The sequence below is a fragment of the Nomascus leucogenys genome, chromosome 12 (assembly GCF_006542625.1).
Source record: "Nomascus leucogenys isolate Asia chromosome 12, Asia_NLE_v1, whole genome shotgun sequence".
Lineage (NCBI taxonomy): Eukaryota > Metazoa > Chordata > Mammalia > Primates > Hylobatidae > Nomascus > Nomascus leucogenys.
Genome location: NC_044392.1, coordinates 23,241,564 through 23,263,332, shown reverse-complemented (window position 1 = coordinate 23,263,332; position 21,769 = coordinate 23,241,564). Strand labels below are relative to the sequence as shown.

Here is a 21,769-nt window from a genome sequence, read left to right as displayed (position 1 = left end):
GCCACTCCCCACATGGAAATCCTTCCTGTCAGGTGTGGACTAGATTGCTTTCCCTTACAATCCAGGCAGAATTGAAATGTCCGAGCATCTTTTGCCAACTGAACTTGACTTTCATAAGTCTCTATTTGATTTTTTTTTAACTTTTTTGTTTTATTTTGAGAGGTTGGCAATAGGGGGAAGTACAAAGGGAGTTTCTTTATGTGGAAACTTTCAGCTGTTTAGTGGGGGGGCTGTTTGTCTTCAGTTGTTACCTTTTTAGGCAGTAAGTAATTACAGTCATTCTTAGCCTTTTTGACCTTTTAAAAATCAAATTTTTCATGAATGATTTATTTTTGGATGAACCCTAGAGAATCTTAATTTCCTTAGTATTGAGGCCTTATAATTTATCCCAATTCTGAAATATCTTTTCTTTAATCTTCCAAGAAATTATCACTCAGTTTAGAGATCATTCCTAATAATGCGGGTAGGGAGGGGGGAATATCATATTTAGCTCTTACCTCTTGTTTTCTAGTATTCACTGGCCAGTTCTTACCTATTGGCTTTTCAAAGATCTATATTTGTTATCCCAGTAAACTTCATTGGTTAAAATTTTTTTTAATAATTATTATTTTTTAAAAGCCTTGCAGCTCTTTCCTTTAGTTTTGTCTATCCTTAAAATGAATTACTTTCCTAAAATAAAAAGCATTTTATACCAGATGCATGGGTCATTAATAATGCTGATTTTGTGTATCTTACCACATGAGTTCTCCATCAGGGAAAGAAGGATTTTTTTTTAAGTGATAATGACAAGCAAGAGCTAGTTTGTTGTTGTTTCTTTTTTTTAATATACTTTTGAAACTGTGACCACCAGCACTGCTGCCTTACAGATCCTACCCTCCTGACCCCAGAAAGCAGGAGAGTAAAGGGAAGTATTAGTTGATGCCGTGGTGGTATGTGATTTTACCTAGATTTTCCCCCAGGACCGTGGTCTTCACCCTGCATGCTCCCAGTAGCATGTGTCCCAAAGTGTAGCACTACATGACAGCCCTGGGTAGCTGCTGTTTCGTTTTTTTTTTTTTTTTTTTTTTGAGACGGAGTCTTGCTCTTTCACCCAGGCTGGAGTGCAGTGGCGCGATCTCGGCTCACTGCAGGCTCCGCCCCCCGGGGTTCACGCCATTCTCCTGCCTCAGCCTCCCTTGTAGCTGGGACTACAGGTGCCCGCCACCTCGCCCGGCTAATTTTTTTTTGTGTTTTTAATAGAGACGGGGTTTCACCGTGTTAGCCAGGATGGTCTCGATCTCCTGACCTCGTGATCCGCCCGCCTCGGCCTCCCAAAGTGCTGGGATTACAGGCGTGAGCCACCGCGCCCGGCTGCTGTTTTAATAGCAAGGAGCAGCACCAGCCCTCAGCCCTGCTACCTCCTCTCTGAACTTTACCATGACTAAACTTTACCATGCTTTTCTCAGGGTCAATTTTAAAAACCCCTAAGGTAGTAAAGCTCCTTTTGGCTTTGGAGATATTCCCTATGTGTTATTTTCTTTTTAATTTTACAGGCATAGGTAAAGACTGTTTCCTGCGTTGTTTTCTGAAAACTATAGACTTCATGTTAGAAAGGTTCTAGAATGATGTACTGAGCTGCTGAAGCTAAGATTAGGGTATCTCTTCTAACCTAATCCTTATGAGACTGATAATGTTTTGAGAAAATGATTTTATAAAAAAAATTTTAGATAGTCCTACTTTCCTTTAGTTAGACTGCCTATTTTTTTTTCCTCTTTTTTCCCCCTTGGTTTTTGTGTGTGTGTATTCACCAATGCTTGGTTTCCAAATATTGTTTCTAAAGCATTTATTTTTTCAGAGACTCTAAAATGAAAGCAATCTCCGTATTGGGCAGCCCTCCTGGAGTAACTTTGAGCTGGAATGGGTCTAGGAGCCTGTGTTCTCTGTTTGTTCTCATGTGTTATGTTGATGGCATTCCCTTTTCGGCCACATCTCCCTCCCCATATTCAAGTAACTCCTTGGTCTGAGCTTTTTGGCTGCTTTTTTCCCCTCTTGCTGTTGCATCCTCACCTTGTTGGTGACTCTACACTGCCACCATGTATTGTTTTAATTTTGAGCACAATGTGAATTCTTTCCAAATGTGACTGATATGCCCTCTTTTGGGGCTAAGAACCCATAGATCACATGCTCTTCTCCTCTGTGAAATGAAACCTCTGGTGCTTCTTTCTTTGCCACCTAATTTCCATGTTTCAATTTTGACCTAAAGCACTTAGTATAATAAGGCAGCTTGATACCTCTGTTGCATAGTCTGAAGTAACACATGGTATCACTTTTACATGACAGTCTAATGTCCTAAGAGATTGTTAATAAAAAGTCCTGCTATGCTGAAAGAAAAAGAGAGAGAGAGACAGACAAAAATAAACACAGACCCATTGGGCTCAGGGGAAGCTGAACCTGACCAGTGTGCAGAAAGAGGCAGAGACGTTCCATTTGTCTGGGAAGCACCATGCATACGACTGTTTGAGAGAAAGCACTGGACTAGTCATTCAGTAAAGAAAGCGTGTTACCTCCTGCCTGTAGCCTGAATAAAGCCGTGATTGGTGTGTTGTAGGAAAAACGGATCGTGTCCCTGGATTCAGCCAACACCAGACTGATGAGCGCGCTGACCCAAGTGAAGGAGCGGTACAGCATGCAGGTCCGCAATGGCATCTCCCCCACCAACCCCACCAAGCTTTCCATCACGGAGAATGGTGAATTCAAAAACAGCAGCTGCTGACGGGCTTTGTGAATAGACAGACTGTGGAAGGAGACAGAAGGAAATTGACCCACTCTCCTATCCCCAGACCTTTACCTAGCCCCTCCAGGTTTACAGAATGTTGCTACTTCACAATGGCAATGTGGTGAGAAACTCTTGAATAAAGAAAGGAACCTTGTCTTTCAGGGCATAAGGCGGCGACTTCCAAGGTCAATGCTTTTCCGCCACATCTCTATGTACATAAGGAACTTAGTTCTGGGCCATGTACAGAAAATATCACTGTAATATACCAAAAGGAAGTTAATAATGTAGATTACCTTTTTGATTATTGCTATTTTATTATTGTTTTCCTCTTGTTGATAGCACTGCAGTTGTTAGAGGAAGTAAAGTAGAAACTGTTGTGTGAGCGAGACATGAGCCTGTAGGTTCAGTAGGTAGAGACCAAGCATCTATCTGATAGAAGCACATGGAGTGCAATAGGACATTGTGAGAAGGAATTTTTCAGGGATTCATCTACTAGTTTAGAAACCCCACTCTGGCCCCCTTGTCCTTTCAGAAAACATGCAAATACCAAGATCCATATAAAACAATAATTTATTCCACTGATCAACCAAGACTGGTTCTGGCTGGACAGCTAATCTGATTTGGGGATTCATTGTTTCAGAGGACACAGACAAAAGCCGTTGCATCAAAACTGGACTTTAGGAGTAAAATTTCTATTGAACTCCTGTCAATATGTTTATTTCCTCTGTCTACAGCAGATGGGAATCTTCTCTTTTAGATAGGGGCTTTTTTTTTAACCCCAATTGTAATAAAGAGTGTTCTTTTTCCTCTTTAGAGTTTACAAAACTATAAATAATTGTGTCTCCACATACCATCTTCATCTTCACACATTCACTGCACTTTCTTCCCCATAGTGGGAGCTGTCATCACCAACAGGGTTTACTCTCCCCTGGAGAGGTTATTTAAATAGCTGTCCATAAGCCATCCAGATCAACACCCTTTCTTCCATACAGAAAAGGGCTAACCATACCATAGCTGGAATCTCTGAATATTTCCTATTAAAATTTTTTTCTATGTGTTAAGTTATAATTTTTGTTTGGGATAAAGACTTTATCCATTGTACTAGCAAATCTATGAGGGGCAATTTTATCTGCATCTTTAACTTTTAAAGTACTTGTTCACCTTATCCCCTCAGTAAAGAAAGGAAATCCAAATTTGAAGCATCACTCTCTTAAAAGAAAAAAGAAAAAGAAAAAAATTGAAAGTGTCAGGATGGCACATTCCAATTATTATTCCCATGCTGGTAGATCTGACAATAATGACCCAATTTCAACACTTGTCATCCATAGCCTTATTATTATAGAACAGAAAAAGTCATGGAAACAAATTCATTTCCTTTTTTCCAGAGGTGTGCAATGTCATCTTGAATGCAACCTTGATTACCAGAAGTATGGAAGGTTACATGTTAAACAGACATTATATATACAAATATATATATACATATATATTCACACATATGTACATATAACTGCACAAATAGGAAAAGTTCATGCCTTCTATGCTGTTCAGATATAACGTTAAAAGGGTCTCGAACCTCTTTAAGCAAGATCTAAGTAGTTGTTTTATATTGAGAAAGCAACAATGTTTCTCGAATAAGTTGATGTTGATTTTAAATTATAAGCTTTAAAGAATTTTTTTTCTAGAAAAAGGGGATGGAAAAAATAGGACCTGAGGGAGCCATATGCATCAAGTGAGTGTTTCTCCATAATGGAATATTTATAAGAGAACATGTATAGTGCCCTCTTTTGAGTGATGCCAACAGACACCAAGCCCTCCTTTTCACTGAGTCCCAGGCTTGCATTCCAGCCTCTTGAGCTCTGCCCTCTCTCAGGTGGATCTTTATGTTGGACCTTACGTTTCAGCAACCTCACCTTGGCCACATAACCCACAACCTTTTAAAACAGTTTCTTTCATAGCAATCCCTGTTTCTGCCAGACAGAGATCTAAAATGGGAGTTTCTCACTGTGTTTATCTGATCTGCACACTTTATATCCAGCTGTTTTGGCACTTTTACGTTTTCTTCACCTTTGGTGAAGGTGCAAATTCTTACACCTTCTCTCCAAGCGGAGGGCACACTGTGGTCAAAATCACTTATTTTATTAGGAAAAAGAGGTAACTGTTCCAAAGTGTAGTGCCCTTTGTTGAAGGAGGAGGGATGTAAGCATAGATTTGTTCTTGTTTCTGGCTATTCTCAGCTCAAGCCATGTTTAATTCATTCTTTGTAAAAGCCTTCAATTGTGCCACAGAAAACCTGGTAAGAGAATTGTCAGTTTCATTGGCCTTAAGTATATAATGTGGGTGATGTCTTGCCATTGAGGTTTGGAAGCTCTTAGTGCTGATTATGGATTACAGAGGGCTGATAAAATTACTTATATTGGGAATTGAGAGAAGCCCAAAAAAATCAAATGTGCTTTTGATGGATAAAATGTATCTTATTAGCATTATGGGAGCTCCTTAGAGGGCTGTCTTCACTGGAAGATTTAATGCCCAAAACATTTGGACAGATTAGGCAGCCTTCTACTACCGGGTTATCTCGAATGAAGAAGAAATAGTAAAAAATAATAATAATAGAGCATTACAAGTAAGCTAAAAGTTCAGAGTTGCTGATAGATGTTAAATGTTAGGTTGTCCTGTGAGCCTACTCCTGTCCAAACATTTTTCTCAGTATTTCTTTAGAGAATGCTGCAATCTGTAGAACTTACTTTGAAGGATTTTTTAAGAAGAGAAGCCACCAACAGGTGATAATTTTTATGGAGATGTTTTTTAATTGGCTTTCCCTCAGTTCAAGTAGGTAAATAACCTTGTTTGCTGGGAAGAGGTACATGGCTGAAGAGAGGCAAATAGATTAAGATAGCAGTGTCTTGCACTTCCTGTTTCCCTCAAAACACCACCACATTGTGGGGCGCAGGATAGATCAGGGTTGAATGGAATTTGGAATTCAGGTGAAGTGCTTGTAAAGTGCATGTCTAGCTGACAACAGACTTGCCCATTAATGAGGACAGTGTTGGTAGGAGTCAGAAAAGAGCTTTATATTCCCCTTTTATATTACTGAAGCAATAAGCAATCTGAGCTGAAGCAGCAAAAAGAGTCACATTTCCATCAGGTCATCATATTCCCTGAGTCTCTGCAATAAAAGCCATGTCAGAGGGGAGATTATAACTAGGTAACTATAACAAGCACTTGAGCACTTACCATGTTCCAAGCACTATCACCAAGGTACTGTTTGGGTTTATGGCAGTCTAACAGTAAGAAAAATGTGGTAAAATGAGGTAATCATGCTGCTATAGCTTTTTGCTTTTTTTCATATAGTGTCAAGTTGGTCAGAATTAGCTTTCTCTGACTGGTCTGCTTCTGTGTTTCTCTGTGGTGGTGTTAAGACTATGAAAGAAAAAGAAAGATTACCTAAGACTGCTACAAGCGTTAACTATATGCCCTTAAGAATGAGCTTGACTTTGGAAGTAAAGCTTTTCAGATCTTAGTCTACCCAGGGCCTTTGTTGATGGGTCTGTGGTTCTGTAGACCCCTGGCTTTCACTGTGTTCTCAGAGGTACACCAGATTGAGAGTAGAGTTCTTCTTTGGAAGTCCCAGAGCAAAATAACTGCCATCAAGTGAGTTTTCATTCATATTTGTTTCCCCTTCCATAGAGGGTTAGTTTTAGTTACCTCTAGCTTGGAGTTCCTGAGAAGGCTGGTTATAGGACTGAGCATGGGAAAGGAACCCTCTTCAGGATTACCTCAGTCCCATCAGTCTACCCCATTGTGACATTGAGCCCGACACACGCTTGACACCAGACTAGACTTGTCACAGGGCCAAACCCAACAGCCACATGCCATAGCTTCACTGCATTTTCAGCTACACCTTTGGAGGCCACCTTCTCCTATCAACTGTGGAAAGCCAAAAGGGCTCCCTTCTCCATTCTCCTTACCTTCTTCAAGTCTAATAGTGAAATCTCCTGCTTACCCCAGCAGTAAATAGTTGCCTTCCTACCCCTTACCTGGGGGCCGATAATTTGAGATACTTTGTTTTTTCAATACGTCAGTTGAAGGATTTAGTTTCTTAAAAGCAAGAAATGTTGGAGTGTTGAATTTTTAAATAGAATATCTTTTCATGTTTGAATGATTGTTATTAGTTCTAGAAGCATTCTCGTTGTCATGACCCAATTATGTATACTCTTGGGTTTAGGAAGGACAAAAGTGATGAAATTTGCATGAGGTAGAATAAATATCTTAGGAGGAGTGAAAGAACCTGAGGAAGAGACATGACCCATAAGGGAATGAATGCATAAGCAGTCTTCTCAGTAGCCCAGAGTTTCCAGGAAACAGGAATATTTATATCCCTTGCCCACTCTTAAAATACATAGATACATAAAAAGGCAGTCTCTGTAGACAACACATGCACACACCCACACAAAACACAGTTCCTGGGGCTTCCTTTTTCTGAATGTTAATCCATTTTATCGAGCAGTGATTCCCAAACTGAGATTTTCAGATTTTATGCTCTCGTTTGTTAGATTTTATAACAGTCATTCTATCATCCTAAAAAATGTACTATATGTGTTATATGTATATATAAGTTAAAGCAACTTGAAATTGACTTGGTTTGGCATTGTCTCAAGAACCCTAGATATCATTATTGATACCATGGGGAATCATAGAAATAAAGTTGAATATCACTGATCTGAGAGTAGGATCCAGAAATAAGTAGTTTCAGTTCCTGATCAGTTAAGCCTCAAGTGTTTGAGTAACCAACACAGCAAGACTTGGGAAATGCAGTGAGTACCCGAGGAAAGGAAAGTGGTAGTCTTTGCCTGCATTTCAGCATGCATTTCATTTCCTACTCAGTTGCTATCTTCCACTTAAATACCCTCGTTTGACCCTAGGAAGTTTTTTGTTTTTTTTTTTAGTTTGAGACTTAAAACCAGATTTATTTGTTGTTGTAGAGAGATTTCCACAGAAGTTGTGTTTTAGGGACCCCCATCATCTTTGTGGGGGTACAGATATTTATGTGTAAATATCATTTTATGTGATTTCCAAATTTTCGAGGGAAACATTTCAATTCCCAGTTCAACAAAAGGTTAAATACTAATTGACTCAATGACCACCTTCAGAAAAGTTAAATAGTAAATTAGGTTAAATTTTGACTGGTGCTTAGACATTTCCTAGTTATATTAACTTAAGCAGACAGCAGCACATTAACCTGAGTTACACCTGTGAGGAAATGACCTTCTAAATTCGATTTTGTTTTTCATCTCCAGGGCCTTAATAAGAGTGTGTTAACACACGACTATTTTACAATGATAGCTCTAAATAATTTATTTTTTATTTCAAGAAAGAGAAATACACCTTAGAAAAACAAAACCCAAGATTTTATTTTATTTTTAAAGCCATATTTTTGTGCTAGTAGCATTTAGATTATTCCATATGTGAGATCCATATCAGCATTTCATTACCTGGGTTTGTTCTAAAGAAGATTTATTTTTGTTCTGTGAATAATTTTTGACAGTTCTTGTACATGTACAGATATAGATAACGTTTGAGGTCTTTTATTGATATTCCTACAAAGAATACAAATAAACTTTAACTTTAAACATTTCAGACTAAAGTTGCTACTATATTTGACATATTGCTGTCTTCTAGCATGCACCTGGGTGACTAGGACACTTGGAGAGAAACAAGAAAGGAAATGTATGCCGGAATATTATTCTAAAAATATATTTTAACATTAAGAACAGTCTGTCTTAGAATTTCCCAACTTCCATGTAATAAGATTTCAATTTAGGAAAAATAACTACATTAGCATGTATTGTGATAAAACTGTTACTTTTGAATTCTGCAGAATTTGAAATCTCTTTAATAACTTGTGACAGGTAAAGTTTCCTCTGGTTTATTAGGAAATGTAGCCCCACTTAGCTTCCTAGACCACTACCATCCTCTTGTAATTTTCCAGTTAGATTAATGGGGTTTGTTTTCAGGATTTTTGATGTTTGATTCAGGTTTTTTATTTTAATTTCTTAATAGAAGTTCATTTGTCATTCCCAACATGATTGTTCCCAAATACACCCATCTTCTCCTGCATCCCTGTTTCATTCTGTAAAATCCAGGGATGCAGGTTTCATGTGTAGTCTTATTTTGTGTTAGTTGTAGGTCTGTGCTTTTTGGCACATGTCGAGTTCTTCCTAATCTTGTTCTACTAGGGATTAAAAAATTAAAATTTACTCAAAATCCAGAGAAGATTGCATGAAACAGAAACTGCATATCCAAGAATTGCGCTATTTTTTGTTCACTTCGAAGCTGACCCATTTCAGTCTAAATTGTTCGTGACCTAATGTAAGCTTTAAGGCTTCCTGGATCTGAAACATCAAAAGGAGAGAAAGTGTTGATGTGGTCTTTTTACCTCATGGTCCTCTTAGTCCTAAACTATCCATCCATATACGCTTTATGCATATCCATACCCTGAATTGTTTTTAGCCTCCCTCCAGCTGTCTGAGTTTTTTTTTATTAGCATTTTACCAGTAGGAAAATACATAAATTAATTGTTAGCAAAAAAAAAAAATTTTATGACAACACTAAAACAGATGACTAAATCAGTGGTTTTCAATCCTGATTGTTCATCAGAATCACTGGAGAGTTGTTTTAAAAAAAAAAGAAAAAACAGAGGAGTACCTCCTGAGCTCTACCATTGAACAATTAAATAGAATCTCTCTAAGGATTGGGCCTGGCCAGGCTTTTTTTTTTTTTTTCTTTTTAACCTTGCCAGGGGATTCCGAAGAACCAGGGGATAAGAAACACTAGTCTAAATCAAGCTGTGAGCACTGCATGTTTTCTGTCCCCAATCCTGAAACTGGGGTAAGTTGGTTACAGGTGTTTCCTTGCCTTCTATTTGGAATTTAAAATTCTACTAAAACTGACAATATATACTCAGCCTTCCCCCACATACACCTTGTCCCTACCAATCTGTCCTTTAAGTCTGTGAGGTAGAAATTCTCTCCATTAACATGGTCATCCCATTTATGGAATAGATACATTCTGACAAAGCTGACCAGAAGATGGAATTCCCTATTTCGACCTCAGTTTCCCCACTGGCTTCAATTTAAAGCAGAAGGTAGATGGCTTCTGGTTTGGAGTCAGAAGCTTCAATGAGTACACCCCTCGAGGAGTGCTGAAGGGCCCAGGCCAGAATCAAATATGCTACATTTGACTTTAAAGAGTAAACAACAGGCCGGGTGTGGTGGCTCACACCTGTAGTCCCAGCACTTTGAGAGGCCAAGGCAGGTGGATCACGAGGTCAGGAGATCAAGACCATCCTGGCTAACATGGTGAAACCCTGTCTGTACTAAAAATACAAAAAATTAGCCAGGCATGGTGGCGGGCGCCTGTAGTCCCAGCTACTCAGGAGGCTGAGGCAGGAGCATGGGGTGAACTCGGGAGGCAGAGCTTGCAGTGAGCCGAGATCGCGCCACTGCACTCCAGCCTGGGCGACAGAGCGAGACTCCGTCTCAAAAAAAAAAAAAGTAAACAACATAGAGAACTCAAAGTTCCTTTGTCTACCTCCACCACCCCCCACCAAAAAAAAGGCCCTTAACTACATTTGACTTTAAGCAATAAACATAAGAGAACTCAGAATTCCTTTGTCTCTCCCCACCCAAACAAAAAAACGGTTCTTAACTTTTCTTGACCTAATATTCAGCACTGAAGTCTTATTACTTGAAACTTATCAGATGCTAAATTATACCATTCGTACTTGTTGTTCTTTCAATAGCAAAATGTACTGAAAGCTCTCCAGTCCCCCCTCCACTCCTGGCAAGCATGCAGTCACGTGCTCATATGAATTTTCCAAAATCATGAGCATTTTGTAAGATTCAGTTGGTTCTATGAAATTACAGTAAAGAGTATTGTATATTTTATTATAATTTGTAAATTGTGTACTATACATTCTTTATATCAGTAAAATTTATAATAAACACATGTACATTATATACTCTCACACACATATTACTGGTCTTTCTAGAAACTTGATTTTGTGAAATTCTAGAATGAATTGCCAGGGTGATATTTGGCCTATGAATAAATTGCAATGAACTAACAGGTAAATGCCGATGTTTCCTTGTCTGTAAAATTAAGATTGTGGCTAAATGGTCTATAGGGCACTCTCTAGCACTGACATTCTGTGGTTATTATCTGATATAATTGAGAAATGTGTCCTTAGACTATGTTCAAAAATCAGCTTGAAGCTTTTCTCTCAGTATTTAGGAATAATTCTTCCTCTTCACAGTCTCCCATGGCACAGTAGTTTTTAAGAACCAAAAAAAAGTCTGAAACAAATGTATATTCAGAACACTACGGTGATAATGTTGATAATAATAATAGCCGGCCAGGCATAGTGGCTCACGCTTATAATCCCAGCCCTTTGGGAGGCTGAGGCAGGAGGATTGCTTGAGCCCAAGAGTTGGAGGTTGCAGTGAGCTATAATCGCACCATTGCACTCCAGCCAAGGTGGACAAAGCAAGACCCTGACTCAAAAATAATAGCTAATGTTTATTGAGCACCAACTATGTGTCAGATTATTTGCTAAGCACTTTATCTGGAATATATCATTTAATCATAACACCAACCATGTGAGTTAGGCATTATTATTATCATTGCTATTTCATGAGGAAACTGAGGCTCAGAAAGACTAAGTTACTTGCCCAAAGCTACACAATGGATAAGGGCGAAACTAAGACCCAAACTCAGATCCCTCTGACTGCTGTCTTGACAAAAAAAAAAAAAAAAAAAGCTTCGGAAAGACATTGGAGAGGGTAAGAAAAGATCCAAAAAGATCGTGCCACATAACCAACTTGTCACCATGAGCCAAAGTGATGGCAGTGGGACAAGATGAGGTCATATTCCACAGGTTTTCCACCTTAATATATTGGTTTTTATAAGATTGTCTTGCAATGTCCAATCATCTGACTGATGAGAATTAGAAGAGTGGGCAGAAGTCTCACCTGTCTCAGAAATTGGTCTTTCATCTCTTCTGGGTCCATCAGAGTTGAGATGGTAAAGTCTGCTTTCAGGATTCCAAAAGGGTGCCCTGAAAAAGAAAGTGCTACCTGTTTGGGGGGATATTATCCTATTTCCATTTCAAGTTCTTAGCAGTCAGGAGCACCCGGTGGACACCATAGATGCTACATGTTGATTTGGGATTTCAAAAAGAAAGAAGAAAGAAACTGCTGAGCAGAAGAACGCTCAGCCACGATTAGGATCAACCAATTAGTGGCTGAAAACAGAGTCCCATGCTTTGGGTAATGCGGGCTCTTCCACAGCCTGGCTACCCATCAGGCAATTATTTTCTTTTTTGTTTCTTCTGTATTTTTCTCCTTACTTTTAATCCAGTAAGTAGATACCCCACACCATGCTGGAAATACTCATCTCTCCTTGAGCTCCCCACCACAGAAAATTCTAAAGAAGTTTCCTGACTTTTTAAATAAATCCAGCCTTTGCCCATGAGCCATCCATAGTCATTACAGGAACTACAATCTCATAATAAGACTATATTTGCATTGCATTTTATTGTTTCTGAAGTTTATAATTATCTTATTGGGTGCTCACGACAACCCTGTGATATAGGCAGGGTAGTTTTTACCACATCCCCTTCGCAGAAGAGAAATAGAAATTCATAAACTTGTCCCCTAAATTTTCATAATAGTCATGGAGCATAAACTAGAATCCACCTCTTTATTCCTATCCCTATTCCCAACATTTCATGCTGTCATTCACGAAAAGGTCTCAAGGGCCCTGTGCCGAGGAGGGACTGTCCAGATTTAACTGCTCCACTGGTAAGAGTGGGAACTTGGTAGACAGAAGCAGTCACCTGATTTTTGCGCTAATGTTTTTTCTTTAGATTCTGAACTCAGATGTTGGGCCTCCGTGGCAGCAGCTGTATCTCTTCTATCAGTGCCACTCCCTACACTGGTCACAGCTACAGGAGGGGAAAATAAAAGATTTATTGCAAATACAACCAGGAGTAAGGTGGGCTGATATTGGTGACTGCCCCTGAGCTAAAAGACAGACAAGGACAGCCACTGCTAGGCACACAGTTGCTGCAGAAGCCAGCGATGTGGGAAGCTCAATTCCTGCCAATCCCTGACTCACTCCCACAGGCTCTTGTAACCCAGCACTTGAGTTGCTACACCATCATCTTTCAGAAAGCCCCCCTGGCAGCAGGACCTGTGGGGCTTGGGCAACGTTAGGAGGTTTTTCCTCATCAAATTTTTTTTTGTTCAGTAGCCTGTGCTCCAAAGGGCCTAATGTCCTTATATTGTCTGCCAGCTACACAAAGCCCCCACCATGGCACCCAGGGACCCTCAACATCGCCATCTCCATCCCAAATCAAGTTCAGGCTCTCCCCCAGCACCCCCTCTCTTCCTGTATGGCTGGCCATGCCCAGAGGCACTCCAGCCAGAGACCCTGGTGTCCTCAGCAGCTCCCTTGCTCCATCTCACCTGCTCTCATGTTCAGTCACCAAAGTCCTGTCAGTGCCTTGCAGATGTCTTTTTATTTTTTCAAATACGGAAATAATCCTTTTATTTGGAATATATTATTGTAAAATATGTAAGCAAATTTATCCCCTCCCCAACCCAGGGACACCCATGATTAACACTTTGCTGTAGAAGGTGCTTCACACTCTCGAATTTGTTAATTTGAATGTGTAAAGATCTCTCTTGTTCGCTTTAAAGGCTGCATAGTAGTATTTCACTGAATGTACCATAACTTACTTAACCAATCTGCTTTCAGTGGACATTACGTTGTTTCCACCTTTTCACTGTAATAAACAATGCCGCAACAAACAACCCTGTGTGTGGAGGGTGCATATATATGTGTGTACCTCATATTACTGTTTCCTTAATGAATTTCCAAGGGTAGAATTTCTGTACGAAAGATTATGCATATGTTAAAACTGATGCAAATTCTGATACCAGAGTGGTAGCCCCAGTGGGCATACCTATTGTGCCAAGATCACTGTTTTTCCCACATTCTCAGCATTATTACCTTTCAAATCTTTGCCACACTGGTAAGTACAAAAATACATTTTAAAACTGCATCTTTTGGCTAGGTGTGATGGCTCACACCTGTAATCTCAACACTGGGAGGGTGAGGCAGGAGGATCACTCGAGGCCAGGAGTTCAAGGCCGGCTGTGCAACATGACGAGATCCTGTCTTTAAAAAAAAAAAAATTAGCCAGGCGTGGTGGTGTATGCATATAGTTCTAGCTACTTGGGAGGCTGAGGTGGGAGGATCGCTTGAACCCAGGAGTTAAAGGCTGCAGTGAGCTATGATCATACCACTGCTCTCCAGCCTGGGCAACAGGCGAGACCTTGTCTCTGAAAACAAAAACAAAACAAAAAGCAAAAAAAGTAAGCATCTTTATAAACTTTGCATTTGTGTGATTCAGTGAACAAAGCTGAGCATTTTTAAAAATTTATTTGTATTGGTACTTCAGTTAATGTCACTTGTGAACAATGTAAAATCAATTCCCTGTCATGTCCCTTCCCACTCCAGTGCTCCAGAACAGGCCTCGGTTCCACCCACCCAGACTGTGCAATATTCTTTCCCCACACACACGTTTCCTGTCTCTCCTTTTCTGATTGGCCACCCCTTCAAAGGCCTCTTTCCCCACCCAAAGCATCATAAATTTCTTTAATAAAGTGGTAAATGTGTAAAATTCAGAAACACAGAAGAGGAGGAAACATCTGTATTTTCATCCCCTGAATATAGTTACTGTTAACATTGTCACACATCTCCTTCCAGACTTGATTCCTAAGCCTTGCTATTTCCTTTCAGCCTTGTTGTGGCCGTATTATGTACATAACATTGATAATGCTTTTTTCATTTAGCACCCTAATACAAGCATTGTCCTACATCATCCTAACCACCTTGCTTCTGGAAACTACAAATCTGCGCATTTTGCTCACCTGCTGTAAACCTCTGATGGCTCCATTGGCTGGTGGATCAAGTCCTTCAGATTTTGCCCCCAGTGTACCCCTTTCTCCTCATCCCCTGCCACTCCCTTCCCCACTAGGTGGCCTACACCAGTCGCATCAAACTGCTTGTCATTCCCAAGCAAACCATACAGTTTGACATCTGTCTTTACCCATGCTGTTGCTTCTGCCAGGAAGAACTTGCTATACTTTTCTGCCAGATGAAATCCTCCGTTGTTACACCTTCTATCCCATTACCACCTTCCAGGCAGAAGGAAATGAATTGCTTTCCTGCCACAGCTCTTGGTTCACACTTCTGGTTCAGCACTTTCCAAACCGTCCTGACTGTCTCCATTAGTTCCTATGAGACCATGTGCTTCTAAAAACAGGAAGCAGCCCTGCTCATCTTGGTATCCACAGTTCAATGCCTCCTTCAAAACAAGTACTCAGGAAATTATCGTCAAATTAAATCATCTACCAATGTGCACTATCCTAGTCCCCAGAGAGATACAAAGAAGTACAGAACAGCACCTGCCCTGTGAGATTCCGCAATCTCAATAATTCATAATTGTAATTATTTATAATTAATAAAATGAGAATGAGGCCAGCCCCATCTATTAAGGTAAGGAGAGAGGTGGGAGAAGGAATGAGTCACTAAACATTTCACTAGAGAACTGAGATTAAAATGGTAATAACTACCATTTATTGAGTGTCTGCCAGATGCCAGGCACTGAGAGATGAGAAAAATAACGTTCAGAGAAGTTAGGAAACTTGCATAAGGCCACACAGTAGGTACTGGAGCCAATATTCCAACTCTTGACTGTCAGACTCTTGCTTTTAGAACCAAAATGGATTATTTCTCTCCCAGATCACCCCACTTCACCTCCATTTCCATCCTAAATTACCCAGAGAGGACGAGACAGTGAGCTGGCTCCGGCCAGACAGGACCCCTGTAGGATGCGCTGGAGTGCAGCCGTGGTGGGCAGACTGTGGCCCCAGCACACAACGCCCCCACACCACACCCACCTCTCATCCTCAACTCCCTGGCCTGCACCCTACGCATGGAAGCCAGGCCCGGTCGCCCCAAGAGAGGAACTCCCCGAGATGCTTGGGCCTGCCTGGGGTGGAGGTCCTAATTTCCAGCGACGCAGACAGGCACCTGTTTGGGGCCCTGGCCAGCTCCCAGCTGCTTCCGGGCGGGTGTTTTGGCTCAGGGCTGCAGAGTCAGAGGGTGCAGTTGTCCTTTGGGGCACAGCTGGGCTCCCTGAGCCAAATGAGTCTGAGATGCTTTGTTTGGTCCCCAGAGCGCTCCCTGGAGCCTGGGAGCCGAGGCCCCGGCTAGATGTGGCAGACCCAGGGGGTGCTGCTATCCTGGGAGTAGCTGGGGCATCGCGGGTGGCATCGAGTGTGGGGCTCGAAGCGGAGGCCAGAAGAGTCGCAGCTACTTCCTGGGGGACAGAGAGGCTCCCCCGAGAGGCCGCAGCAGGGCTGGGGGGCTGGGACGCCAAGGGCGCGGGGTGGGAAGACGTACTCTGGGCAGTGACTGGGGGCATCCTGGGTCCTTCCCCCGGAACCAAGGTGCCCCCCGGGGCCGCGAGGTTGGCCGGAGGGCCGGGTGTTACCGCCCCTTGGGGCTGGAGGGCCGCTGGGCCCGCGGAGGCGGAAGCGCGCGAGTAGGGGGTGCGGAGGCCGGGCTCGCGGGGCTCCGGGCTGCCCCGCTGAGTGAGCCGCGCCGCTGAAGCCGGGCCCTGCGAGGCGCCCACCGGGCCGGTGCTGGTCCCTAGGGCCAGAGAGAAGACTTCTGTGGGGTCCGCTGCGCCCGGGACCCCTCCCAAAGCCGAGGGCGCCGAGGAGTGGCGTCGCGCGGTGGCTCCCCGGGCCTGTGCCTCTTCCACGCCTGGCCTTGCCCACCCGGTGCAGACAGGGGCGAGCAGGGAGGGCCTCCTGAACCCAATAGCTCGGCCCAGGTGGCCAGTGAGCCTGGGGCAGCCAGGCAGGTGCCAGGATAGACGTTAGATGAGAAGGCAGGCTGTCGCCCAGCTTCTGACCCAAATCTGACCACGGCTACCAGCCTGGGCTCTGTCGCCTTCAGGGTGAGGTCCCTTAGCGACTCACAGAGGGCCGGGCCGGCAGGATCTGGGCTCCCACACTCTCCAGTGCTGACTGTCCCCACCCCACCTGCAGCTCCTTCCATCTGCACTCCTCACCCAGCCACGCACCCCCACTCCACTTTGCAAGCTAAATCCTTCTCATCCTTCCAATAGTTACAAAGTCACCTCCTCTGGGAAATCCCGTGGACGATTATGGGGGGGATGCTCCCCTTCTCAGCATCCCTACCACGCCTGTGACTACACCAAGCACCAGCCTCTTCCCAACTGGCTGTGAGCGCCTTCAGAACAAGCCTTCCCTTTTCATTGTGTCCCCAAAATCTTGCCTGGTGGCTGTGCCTGGGCTAGCACAAGACTCCATCCACACTTTCTAATGAGTGAATGAATGAGGCTCTGCTCGACCTTGATCAAGTGCCCTAACTTTTCTGTGTCCTCAAAAAAAGACAATAATCCCTTTGTGTGATATAGGAATCTGTAAGGAGGCCAGGAAAACCGTGATTTTGCCCTCAATTACTCTAGTTAGCCTCAGAACTCTTGGGAAGTAAAATGAGGTAACAGCTGTGAAGATGTTTCAGAAATTTTAAAATACTATAGGAATGCTGTCACTGTCCTTCCCAGCCACCTCCCCATACATAATGCCAACAGCTCATCATCCCTCATCCTCTCCCTGAAGAGGAGCCTGCAATTCCGAGGGACTTTGCGGTGTTTCCCTCTGGATGCTGAGCCTCAGGACCTCTCTGATGATTCTTCCTCAGGAGCACTGCTCAGGTGTCTTCCCTTCCACCTCCCCCGGGGCCTCATCCTCTCACCTGAGAGACCGTACAGCCTCTCCTGGGTCTCCTGGCCCTGGAGCTGCAAGTTCAGTGGCCCAATTCCAAGAGAAGGGAGTTTGATGTGGCCCAGTCCTCCTTCCCCAACCCTGGCTGGACCAGCAGGGTGGGGAGCAGAGGGAAACTCCCCTCTGCATAAGTGGCCCTTGACTGCCACCCCCTTAGCTCACCCTTTTTCTAGGCCTTCACTGGCCCTTCTAGGAGGGTCTTATGGGGCCTGCAAGCCACCTTGCCACTTCCCCAGACCCTGAAGACCCAGATCCAGCCAAGGGCAGGCTCAAAGCACCTCTGCCTGGCCTGGGAGTTGTTGTTTCCTCTGTCATTTCTGTGGGGGAAGTGTGGAAGACTGGAGGCAACTCTGCCGACGCCCGGTGTCCAGTGGAGGGGTCTGCAAGAAAACAGAGTGAGTGTGAGGGCAGGATCTGCAACACCCAGCAGGTAAGTGGCCACCCCGGGCTCTGATGGCCCCGCATTTGGTTGCCCATCATGGTAGCCAAACTCAGGAGGGCGCAGTTGTTGCACATCTACCGTGTGCCAATCCCTGCAGGAGACACATTCACCATCTCCAATCCTCACAGCAAGCAGCTCCTCAGGGAGGAAGAGCATCTTTATGGATAAAGATCATGCGTCTCATCAAATCCAAAACACAAAAAGAAACAGCCAAGGACAAGCAAATCCACAGAAACAGAAAATAGGTTTGTGGTTGCTGGTGGGGAGGAGAGGGAGTGACTGCTACCGGGTAAGGGGTTTCTTTGGGGTGGAGCGGGGGTGATGAAAATATCCTAAAATCAGATTAGTGATGACAGTTGGACAACCTTGTGAATATACTAAAAGCCACTGCATTGTACCCTTTAAAAAGGTAAATTTTGGCTGGGTGCGGTGGCTCATGCCTGTAATTCCAGCACCTTGGGAGGCCAAGGCGGGTGGATCACTTGAGGTCAGGAGTTCAAGACCAGCCTGGTCAACATGGCAAAACCCTGTCTCTACTAAAAATACAAAAATTAGCCAGGCGTGGTGGCAGGCACCTGTAATCCCAGCTACTTGGGAGGCTGAAGCATGAGAATTGCTTGAACCCGGGAGGTGGAGGTTGCAGTGAGCTGAGATAGGACCACTGCACTCCAGCCTGGGCGACAGAGCGAGACTCTGTCTCAAAAATTAATTAATTAATTAATTAACTTAGTTAAATAAAAAATAAGGTAAATTTTAAGATGGGAATTATATATCAACAAAACTCACAAAAAAGAGAGAGTGGTGGGGAAGGAGGAAGGGAGGAAGGAGAGAAGGAAAAGGCAAGGCCCATCACACAGGATGTGGGCACCAGGCAGGTTTGGGATCCCATACATTCACAGGGACAGAAAAATGACAATGGCTCCCGTCCACCGGGGGCCCACTCTGTGCCAGGGTTTCTACTCTGCCCCTTACATTCACTTTCTCATTCAGCCCTCAAAGCCATCCTATGAGGTGCGTGCCACCAATTCATTTTGTTCAATATATTTCAGAGATGAGGAGAAGGAGGCTCCGAGATGCTGCCCACCTTATTTCTGTAAAGTCTGATTCCAAAGCCCAGACTCTTAACTTCATTGTCCAATAACGCATTGCTCTTGCTAATTGCCAGTGCCCTAAGGCTGGATGGAGTCCGTTCCATTATTTAAAGATCCCCAGAATTAAAATAATACAACTCCCTCACAAGTTTATAGTGTAAGGATCTCAGGAGCCTGCTCCAGAACTCAGTTACCCCTCAGAGTCTGGAAGTGCTTCCTTGGGTCTATCCTCAATGTCATCTGCTGCCAAGTAAACCCATTTCCCATCTCGTTCTATCCTCAATGGGCCAAGGGCCAGCAAGAGCAGACTCTCACTCACCATAGAAGCAGATGAAGGGCAGCGGGGAAGAGCAGTTCACCGAGTAGACTTTTGGGGAGTAGGTCATATAGATGCCGAGAGCTGCGCACAGTCCTCTCACCATCATCGGCACCTGCAGCCAGGAGGGGATGCTGGCCCCTAGGTCACTGGACCAGCTCAGAGATCCAGAGTTTGCATTGAGGTAGAGGCCAATCCAGGCTTCAGTCTCACTCATGATGGATCTCAAGGCCTCCTTGCCTGTCTCATCCGTCACCATCTGCAGGTCGGCCAGGTCTGTGTGGTGGCTGCGGCAGTACAGCAGGGCCGAGGACCATGTCATCACTTGGTCAAATCGCATGAAGGTCTGACCACTGATCTGGACCACAGCTGGGGTCAAAGAATGTGGAGATCACAGGCCTGAGGGCCTGGATTTCTGACAGCCCAGCCTTCATCACCTTTGGGGATAGAATTCTGGTCTGACATGGGCCCTTGTCCCTGGTCCTTGAGTGTTAAGTTTGATCAAAACAACAATTTTGTAGGTAGACCAAATACCAGGATGGAAGAATGGATGAGATAATATAGCAGCAGGTGGGGGAAACATTAGGGAAAGCAGAGGTTAAGAGTTCTTGTAGCTATATGGCCTCACAAGTTCAGTTTAAGTCTTAATTTCTTCATCTATACAATGGGGTGGTAATAGTACCTAAGGTCAGGATTACATGAAATCATATATGCAAATGGTTTAGCACAGTGATATATTAATAGTAAGCACTTGGCAAGATGGTAGTGACCATTTTGGGGGAGATTATGAGGAAGACAGAACAATCTTGGCTTGGGGCTACCCTCGAGTGTGATTTCTAGGGGCTGTGCCTGCCCCCACTGGCTCCCAGGCAAATCCAGGGCTGAGCAGAATAGATGAAGTGTGTGATCTTCCTAGGCTCACTGTGCCTGGAGAGCCAGGGAGAAGAGGCCAGCCTGGAGGGATGGGCGTGGTGGACAGGAGGCAGAGCAGGCAGGCTCAGTGGCCTTGCTTTCTGGGCAGCCCAGAGACTGAGATGCCGTCCTCCCACAGCCACCACTGCCAGTCCCTGCCCGAGGCTGGACTGGGCCAGGTCCTGAGGTAGGACAGGCCCAGCCTACCCTGCCCCTCGCCGGGACTGTCCCATCTTGCAGCACATAAGCCCACACATCTGAGATTCCAGACAATGGACAATTGCAAATGATGTGAGTGGCTGGGACTCGACCTGAGGCATTGATTCCGGAGGCCCGGAAGACAAAACACTACTGTTTGCCGAGTCAGGAGTCACATGCTCAGATTCAAATGAAGCCTCCCAAACTTGGACATGAGCCTTTCACCTAAGCCCATCAAGATTTGCCTCCAATTTCCCTAACATTTTCCCTATCTAAACTGATTTTTTAAAGTTACTCTTGATTAAACCCCTAGTATGTACCAGCCCTGAGCTATGCATGTGGCCCGTGTCATCTTTGAAAACCCCACTACCATCCTGAGAAGTTGGTGTCATTAACCTCAGTTCACAGATAAGGAAAAGGAGGCTCAGGGAGGCGACAACCTGCCCGAACTCAGGCCATACTAGAGATTGGAACATGGGAAGCCCACCCCATCTTCACTCTACAAGTCTGTACCCCATACCATGCAGAAAACCCACTCTGCAGAGCAGACTGAGTGAGTATATTGCCTCTGTCATAGAACTTCTCCATATCAGATAGGAAGAAACCTTTTAAAAGATACCAAGGCAGTAATACCAGAGGGGACTATTTCCGAGAAGCCGCCCCCACCCCTAGATGGATGAGCAGGTACTTGGGCTGTGAAGAGGAACCACCCTGTCCCCAACCCCAGAGTGAGAGCTGGGCTGCAGCCAAGGGCCCATCCACTCTCTGATTCCAGTCTGTGATTGGAGACCTTGAGCCAGTCACCCTCCCCTCTGGGCCCATCGGAATAATAAAGACAATGGCCGGCTCGGTGGCTCATACCTGTAATCCTAGCACTTTGGGAGGCCCAGGCAGGCAGATCGCTAGAGCCCAGGAGTTCGAGACCAGCCTGAGCAGCATGGCAAAACCCCATCTCTACTAAAAATACAAAAAATTAGCTGGGCATGGTGGCATGTGCCTGTAGTACCAGCTACTCAGGAGGCTGAGGCAGGAGGATCAGCCACCAGGAATGTCGGGTGAGCTGTGAGTGTGCCACTGCACTCCAGCCTGGGAGACAGAGTGAGACCATCC

At 44.1% G+C, this 21,769-nt stretch overlaps 1 protein-coding gene across 3 annotated transcripts in view; it reads left to right on the top strand.

Annotated features, from left to right (window-relative positions):
- Positions 1-9,446, top strand: part of RASAL2 (RAS protein activator like 2) — a 411,681-nt gene extending 402,235 nt beyond the window's left edge. For 2 of the 3 annotated variants that reach the window (XM_030823933.1, XM_030823934.1), the window contains exon 16: positions 2,588-9,446. In XM_030823933.1, the coding sequence (XP_030679793.1) occupies positions 2,588-2,752 (165 nt within the window). In that variant the 3' untranslated portion in view covers positions 2,753-9,446. The remainder of the gene's footprint in view (positions 1-2,587) is intronic. The other variant, XM_003258936.4, reaches the window with a different exon arrangement.
- Positions 9,447-21,769: the final 12,323 nt, after the last annotated feature.